Source organism: Hemibagrus wyckioides, linkage group LG08, assembly GCF_019097595.1.
Source record: "Hemibagrus wyckioides isolate EC202008001 linkage group LG08, SWU_Hwy_1.0, whole genome shotgun sequence".
NCBI lineage: Eukaryota > Metazoa > Chordata > Actinopteri > Siluriformes > Bagridae > Hemibagrus > Hemibagrus wyckioides.
In genome coordinates, this window is record NC_080717.1 from 25086876 (window position 1) to 25095293 (window position 8418).

At 39.9% G+C, this 8418-nt stretch overlaps 1 protein-coding gene across 2 annotated transcripts in view; it reads right to left on the reverse strand.

The window, feature by feature from the left end:
* LOC131357889 (septin-7-like) overlaps positions 1 to 8076 on the reverse strand; it is a 29972-nt gene extending 21896 nt beyond the window's left edge. The window contains exons 1-2 of one of the 2 annotated variants that reach the window (XM_058397257.1): positions 7820 to 8076; positions 2077 to 2173 (exon numbers count right to left, since the gene is read on the reverse strand). In XM_058397257.1, the coding sequence (XP_058253240.1) occupies positions 2077 to 2173; positions 7820 to 7858 (136 nt within the window). In that variant the 5' untranslated portion in view covers positions 7859 to 8076. Of the gene's footprint in view, positions 1 to 2076; positions 2177 to 7819 lie in introns of both variants that reach the window. The other variant, XM_058397256.1, reaches the window with a different exon arrangement.
* Between the last annotated feature and the right edge of the window lie 342 nt (positions 8077 to 8418).

Here is an 8418-nt window from a genome sequence, read left to right on the forward strand (position 1 = left end):
AGAAACAGAATTAGTCACAGGGATCTAAGATCAGTCCTATCTGATTCTATCATATATCCTCTGACTGATCTGGGATCAGTCCTATATGTTAGTGATTCTATCATATATCCTCTGACTGATCTGGGATCAGTCCTATATGTTAGTGATTCTATCATATATCCTCTGACTGATCTGGGATCAGTCCTATATGTTAGTGATTCTATCATATATCCTCTGACTGATCTGGGATCAGTCCTATATGTTAGTGATTCTATCATATATCCTCTGACTGATCTGGGATCAGTCCTATATGTTACTGATTCTATTATATATCCTCTGACTGATCTGGGATCAGTCCTATATGTTACTGATCCAATCATATATCCTCTGACAGTATTGTACATCACTCATTCATTTATATATCCTCTGACTGATCTGGGAACAGTTTTGAAAATGATTTAACATTTATCTTATGCCAATTAAGTGTCTAGCAGACAGCCAAAATCTAAAACTTTATTGCCTGTTACATGCACTCAAAATGACTTATAACCACTTCCTTGTTCTCTGAGTTGCTCTGGGATCAGTGTTAATAACACCATTCTACCTCTGTTTTAGGATCAGCAATTTAACAATCATCATCATCATCATCATCTATAGTCTGCTTTGGGATCAGCTCTAGAAATGGATTCAGTCTTCTCAGACTCATCTGGAAAAAAAAAAACTTTCACTTTTCTCAAACCCGTCTTATAAATACTACTGTGTTTCTCTTATGGATTCAGTTCTGGGATCAGCCATAGACAGAGATCATCTTCTCTGCTCCATGTGCTCTGGTTCACTCCCACTGTTCTGAGATCAGTCAAACTAAACAATGCAGGACAGTGAGAATCTCCAGCTGTCTCTCATTACACCCTCCAAACAGCCGTTACACAGTGACATCTCACTCCTTTTAGTGTGTGTGGGTGTATGTATGTGTGTGTGTGTGTGTGTGTGTGTGTGTGTGTGTGTGTGTATGTGTGTGTGTGTGGTTTATGAGCTTCAACTAAAAAGAGAAGGGACACAGAAATGAGAAGCCAGAGATACAGCAGAGAGACAGAGATGAAACAGTCACCTAGAAAGAGAGAGAGAGAGAGAAAGAGAGAGAGAGAGAGAGATGGATAATACAGCAATGGCAAAGTGATACAATATTATCTCTTCCCTCCTCCAACACAATACCACACTCTCTTTTGCCTTTGTCTCTTTTCATCATCTCTCTATCTTTCTCTTTCTTGATCTCTCGCTTTTCTCTTTCTCACTCCTGTCTCTCCTGTTTCTATGGTGAAGTCTGATCCATATTTCCAGTGGAACATTAGTCACAGCTCACACTATACATGCTAAACAAGAACACCACAACCCGTTACACACCCACTGTGTGTGTGTGTGTGTGTAATAAACTTCTGTCCATTCCCATTACAATAACGGATGCATGCTCCCTGCGCGCTCTCGCTCTCTCTTTCTCTCTCTCTCTCCTCCCAATCTCCGATGGCCCCTTTTCCCACCATAAATGTAGAACTGTGCTGGTTGTTGTCTGGTAAAACTGGCTCTGTTTCAGCACCACGATGCCGAGGGCGTGAAAACGAAAACCAGTGACATCAGAGACTTATGGTCAGCGTCATTTTATCACCATGACAACAACTGGAGCAACTCAAGTTATTGAATTGATGCTCTGTGATTCAAATCATTAACTGCTTCCAGCATCACAAGATATAAAATAGCTTCATGGCTGCTGTCCTGTTGAAGGAGGCAGGGTCTCTGTACCTGTCTGTCACAGAGAAGTAGGTGTGGATAACATTCCTGAAGCTTGTTTGGAGCCACACACTCTGTATGCAGACACACTTCATCTCTAGTCACTCTCTCACTCTCTCTCTCTCTCTCTCTCACACACACACACACATGCAAGTGAAGAATGTGTCACTCAAGTATGAACACTAGTGCTTGATCTTTACAAACACACACACACACACACACAAACAGACAGGCATAGAATGTTTCACTCAAGTATGACCACCTGTGCTCATTCTCTCTCTCTCACACACACACACACACAGTTGTGTGACTTACCTACAACCATGAGTGTGAACTCGAAGCCCCTTTTGACAGATTTGCGGTAAACTTGGTTGGGCAGGTTGGCGAATCCCACATATCCCTCCAGATTCCTCTGCTGGAAAACACCAGTCAGCTCATCAATCACCAATCGGCTCATCAAACACACACCAATACAAACACACAGGCAGTGTTTCCTCCAAGCTGCAAGCGTGCATGGTCGTGCACTTGCATAAAAAACGTTAGTCGATGGCTCTTTCTCACGCTCCCATGTTACCACTGTGGTGAGTTTGAGAAGGCATGTTTAAAAATAGTCATCTGGCGTTTCGGCTCAAAGGTTTCGCGCGGTAAAAAAAATAAAAATGTTGAAGGAACACTGCATACAAGCAGTGATACAGTGTCACACAATACACCGTTCAACATACCGCAACATTCACAATATTATTATTACAGGCTCTTGAAATGATTATCGCCATCATCACTGCCTCTGCACTGAACTGGACAGAAGGCAGACTGAGGTTGTGTTCCGAATAACGTTCGTCCCGGTGGGAAAGCAGAATAATGTCAGCTGTCTAGGAAGGAATATCATTTTAGACATATGTTTGACAGTCTGTACAAAAAAAAAAAAAAAAACGTCAGAAGTCACTGGAAAAAAAAATAAAAAGAAGAAAAATTGGGTTCTATAGTTTGAAATCACTACTTTAAGAAACGTAAATATATTGTATATTATTTCAGTGATTTTCCAGCCTTGGAACCTTAAATGGCCCAATTAAATAAATTTAGCCAACAGAATAAACCTTTAATGAATCAGTGATGAGTGAAGAAAGGACGAGTGAATTTTACCTCAGGTGATGGGGCAGAAACGTGAATGAAACTCAGCATTTCTCTTTATTGAAATTTATTGAAATTATAATTGTTTACAAGTTTAATGTAGTTAGAAAAGTAGAGTAGGGAGGGGTTTTGAAAGGTTTTGTTGACTTGAAAGGTCATCTGAATGGTTTTTCTAGGCATTCTTGCATATTCTGGAACGGGTCAATAAAACAATGATTATTTACATCACTGTAAGAACACTATAGCAGTATTGTCAGTACTTTCATAACTCCTGACCTCGCAGAACCAAGCAGCCGATAGGATGCTAAACATTTCTTGTTTTTGCTGATTAACCAAAGCATCATGAGTTCGCTGGGAGTTTGTCGATCCCTTCATAAAAAAAAAAAAAAATAACATAAGTGTTAGGACGATATCCTGAGAGGAAAATTTTATACCGATACAGACCAAGCCAAAGAGCGTTAGAAGAGCATTACTGTTACTCTGATTATATCGATTCTTTTCTACACTCGTGATTAAAGATTGGTCTGTGTCTTCTTTTTTTTTGGTTAATGTGTGCTGGCTGTGTGAAGCTGCAATTCATCCAAACCGACAACTCACTGAGATTGTTCAGCATGACACACACACACACACACACACTTACAAATATTTCAAATCTTCATACTATCAAAATAATGATCTATAAACAATTTATTGTGCAGCTCTCCACCGAATCCCTCACAACATTAAGCCTTCCACAGCCTAAGAGCAAATACCAAACTTCGTAATGACGATGGAAAGAATGTTAAAATGAAGACGTCTACACTGCTGTCAGTCGCGCAATAAAATCCACTGCACTGCATTAAATGTTTTATTGCACTGTGCCTCCAAAAAAAAACAGAAGACGTGTGATTTGGGAAGCTGAATTATGTTTAGCGGCGTTCAGCAGAGTAATGATGAGGGAGGATCAGGGATGTTAAAGGTAGTACGAGAAAGGAGGGACACAGGCAGCTAAAAATCATTTGGGACAAACCCGGTCTAAGTTTACGGGTGTTTGGGAGGAAGAAAGGGATCAAGGGCTTACTAAAAAAATGTAGAGGTGGGGAGGGAGAGAGAAGTGAGACAAAAAAGGAACAAGAAAGAAAGGGTGATGAGAAAGAGAGAATAGGAAGAAAAAGACAAAAGTAGCAAAGTAGGAAGAGAGAGAAAGGAGAAGAGAGATAAAGGAGGGTAGGAAAAAGATGAATGATACCATGGGAACAGGGAAGGAGAGAGAGATAGAGATTAAGTTATAGAGGAAGGAGAAAAGGAAAGAAAGGAGAGATAAACTGACAGAGAGAGAGAGTGTGTATTAAGGGGAAAAGTCGCTAAATCTCAGTATTTACGTTTCGGATCAGATCCATGACGGAGTCTAAAGCATCATGGAGGAAGTTGATTTCGCTCCAGATGTCCGCCAGGGCGTCTTCCAGTTTCCCGCTCTCCCTCTCATACTGTTCTCTCCATCCTTCTTTGTCCTCCTCGCTTTCTTTCTCTTCCTCTTCCTCTACTATCATTCTCCAGACAGAAGCTAAGGTGATAACGCGATGCTCTGCTTTTCAAAGAGCCGAGTTTAAAAAAGGGGGACAAACGGGAAAAGTGACTGATCGTTTGCATTGGGAGAGGGAGAGTGAGAGAGAGAGAGAGAGAGAGAGAGAGGGAGAGCGATAGAGTGGAAAATAGGGCACATCAGATTGCCAATGAACCTTTCCAGCTCTGATTAGACGTGACAGGAGTTCACTCGGATGCACAGTCTATAACAGAGCGATGATTTAGAGAGTGAAAGTTGACTGCTGATGCGTGTCTGCATTGCCCAAATAATAGAAACTCAAACGAAAGAGGATGAGAAAAATCTCGCCTGCTGATCAGCATCATTGATAAACTAGAGAAGGCGGAGAAATACAAATGAGTCATATTAAATCTGTTAAAGCATGCTGTTGTCTTTCTCTGTGTGTGTGTGTGTGTGTGTGTGTATGCAGTGGTTTAATGAGACCGATATTAGTGTTACGTAAGAGTGCTTTTAGGACGGACAGTGTGGAAAATGCCTAGAGGGAAGTGGAGAAGGAGGCCAGTGCTATGAATAGGTCACACACGCAGGCACGCGCACACACACACACACACACACACACACACACACACACACTGAACTGGCCATATATTGGGTTTTAGATAAGTTCTGCTATGTGTTGAAACCAAAGCTGGAGGATAATCTGAAAACTCTCCTACTGTTAAATTAGTTACGTCTTTAACCAATGAGGTGTGAGTTCAGGGGCTTGGAGGCGGAGTCACAGTGTCAGCGTGACATCAATCCTATATACATGACCGTCATTAAGTCGTAAACAGTGTGTGCAGGGGGATTTAAATCATTATTATTATTGAAAATGAATACAGCACCAAGGACTGTATATACCTTTACTGTATATTTTACACAAATCAGAATCAGCTTCACTATAATAACATTGCGGGTTTTGAATTTTTCGTTATATAACCTGACTGATTACGAGCTCAGCTCATTGGTTGGCTAAACCAGAAGTTTTCAGCCTCAAATCAGTGGTTTATATGAATATGCTCGTTCTAATAGATGATCTTTCTTTTAGTGGGGCACAAGACTGCCTTTCCAGTCTATAACTGTGATAAACGACCATCTTTCCACCAGCCTGATGAGAAACAACAGCTCTGGATGAAGTATCAGTTTTTAGGCCTCTCTCTCTCTCTCTCTGTGTGGGTCATTATCCCTTCATTAATATGCATCTCCACTCCTCTTGACTAATCAGGAAGTGTGTGTCCTCCTTATTAAACACTCTCAAGAATCCACTAGATTTTGAAACTTTCCCCAAGCATGTCATTTTAAACCAGAACACACTTACAGGAATAAATAACATGCACAATGATATATTAGTTAAAATGTCGTAATATCCAACTTACTAAAATGACCCAGGAATAATTCAAATGGAAATTTGACTATATAGTACACAGTTATAGAAGGAAAGTTATTTATAATCGCACAATTCGGGTTTCACCGGGATGAGCATAGGTTTCATTTTGACTCTGGTTCCACTCTTTCTTCCTCATATCGCCTCATATTGAGTTTTGTCCTCACCAGCGTCACCTCTGATGTCTTACAGTGTTAACACGTGGTCTCTATGGCCTTATGTAGCTTCACTACAGTATGTAATGCTGCATTCGGTGTGCCTTGTAAGTAATAATGTGCAAACTGAAATGACGTCATTTTCCACCTGGGTATGTTTAACTTGCGATAAACAGACAGAGAGAGAGAGAGAGAGAGAGAGAGAGAGAGAGAGAGAGAGAGTATTAAGAGGGAAAAGTCGCTAAATCTCAGTATTTATGTTTCGGATCAGATCCATGAGTCTAAAGCATCACGGAGGAAGTTGATTCTTCCAGTTTCCCGCCCTCCTTTTCATCCTGTTCTTTCCATCCTTCTTTGTCCTCCTCTCTTTCTTTCTACTCTTCTTCCTCTACTATCATTCTCCAGACAGGGGCTAAGGTGATAACGTGACGGTGTAATGCTACATTCGATGTGTCTTGTAAGTGATATTGTGCAAATTAAAATGACGTCACTTTCCACCTGGGTATGTTTAACTTGGATAGAAAAAAAACATGGACTCCTCCGTTTGTTAGCAAAAAAGCTAGCCGGCTAAACACTGAACTGTAGAGATTTAACAAGAAAATGCGTACGTTAATTGGTTAATTGGTTAAAGCAAATAGCTGTATATACAGTAAAAGTCATTAAAAAGGTATGAAGTTTGTTCATTTCTGATGTTGTGATGCTGATTTGATGTCGCTTTGCGAAGGAACTCGTGCTTCAGAAGACTACCGACGAGTAGAAATTTCCAAACTGAGGTGGTGTTTTCACTCCGAGTTCCAATTTTTTTGTTTTTTATATACAAAAGGGGTAGTGCTCTTAACTATAAAATATGGTTTGCGTGTACATTTCAGGTTTTTCTGCATAGAAAATGTCTACAAATTAGAGAAAGCGCCATAGTGGGCGTCTTAAGCTACCTAACTGGTACACGAGTCGTTAAAACTAAACCAGCTATTCTTTAATAAAACTTTTTGCTGTTTAGTCATTCCTTCTTCATTTTCAACATCAACTGATTCATTCATCCATTCCAGTAATGTATTTCCGCCAGCTAATGAATATTAATAAGTATTTGGCGTTCGCTTATGAATATTAATCAGTAGTGGGCGGTCTTAGAGAATCTCGCTGTAAGTCGGAGATGCGAAGAAAGGCAGCAATTGATTTAAAAGAAAAGCATGAGATGTTTCATAGACAAACAGATACTATTTTTTTTGACAGATTTTGTGATTGTAGTTAGCATGTAGCTAATACGCGCCTCCGTGAAATAACGATCAAGTAAATAAATAAACAGACAAAAGTGCTCTCGCGCTCAATGCCGACATTGCGCTCACATTTAAGTAAGAAAAGCATGAATTTACAAAAGAAAAGTTGCAGGGTTTAGTCTGGGATAACATTTATAAAGATTTAAACATGTTGCCAAAGCATTAAAAATTAGGTTAGGTCAAAAAAAAATGATAAAAAGGGAAGAATGCATTTGAAATCGCGTTCAGGCACGCGCGCAATGTTTTGTGTGTTTTTATACTGTGGATGCATGCGATTATGATAGAAGTAGCTTGTAAAGAATATTGATGATTAGAGAAACGTGTCATTGTTTAAACTATTCCATTTTAGTCTTTATTGCTAACAGAAATGAGAAACAATCGAGAATAGCAGCTCCCTGGAGGACTTCAGATTCAGGAGATGATGATGATGATGATGATGAGAGAACAAGCGAATCCATGCAATGCACCATCATGTAAATGTAATCAATGAGGTATGTTTTATTGAAGAAAATGTTTATTTCAGAGTCTTGTGTAATGCATAAAGCTTTATACTCACCGCAACGCTGGAAACAGCCGAGTCTGGTCTTTCAATCATTGTAGTACCGTGACACCACCCAGGCTCCGTCTTGATAATCAATGCATAAAAAAATCAAAATCAAATAAAAAGAGAGCGATGCCTTTTTTCTTGTGATCAAATGTGGCTGTGATACATCAGATCAGATCAGATCAGATCAAAGCCTGCTGAGCTGAACGTAGGAGGAGATGTAATGCGGGATGCGAGCATTCGAGGGGGAAAAAAGGCGATTGTCGCCTTAGTTATGTTTCTCTACCCGTATTCAGACAAGCTCCGCCCTCAAGTGTACGGATTGGTTGCTTAAGTAGTATACCGCCTCCTACGCTGAGAGTCGGTGACGTCATCTCTGTTTGCGGAAGACCGCATATAATGAATGGGCTTCGGATACAGCCGCGGACTCGAAAAAACCGCGCTATTTTATTCAAATTAAATTCCTTTATTATTTTTTTTACATGTAGAACTTAATGACACCTCGGTCTAATAGATCTTAAGCCATATTTGTGTTTTTATTAACATAACAAGTCGTCGATATTAATAAATGAAACGCTTCTCAGCTTTCAGCGTAAAATTTGTGAAATTGA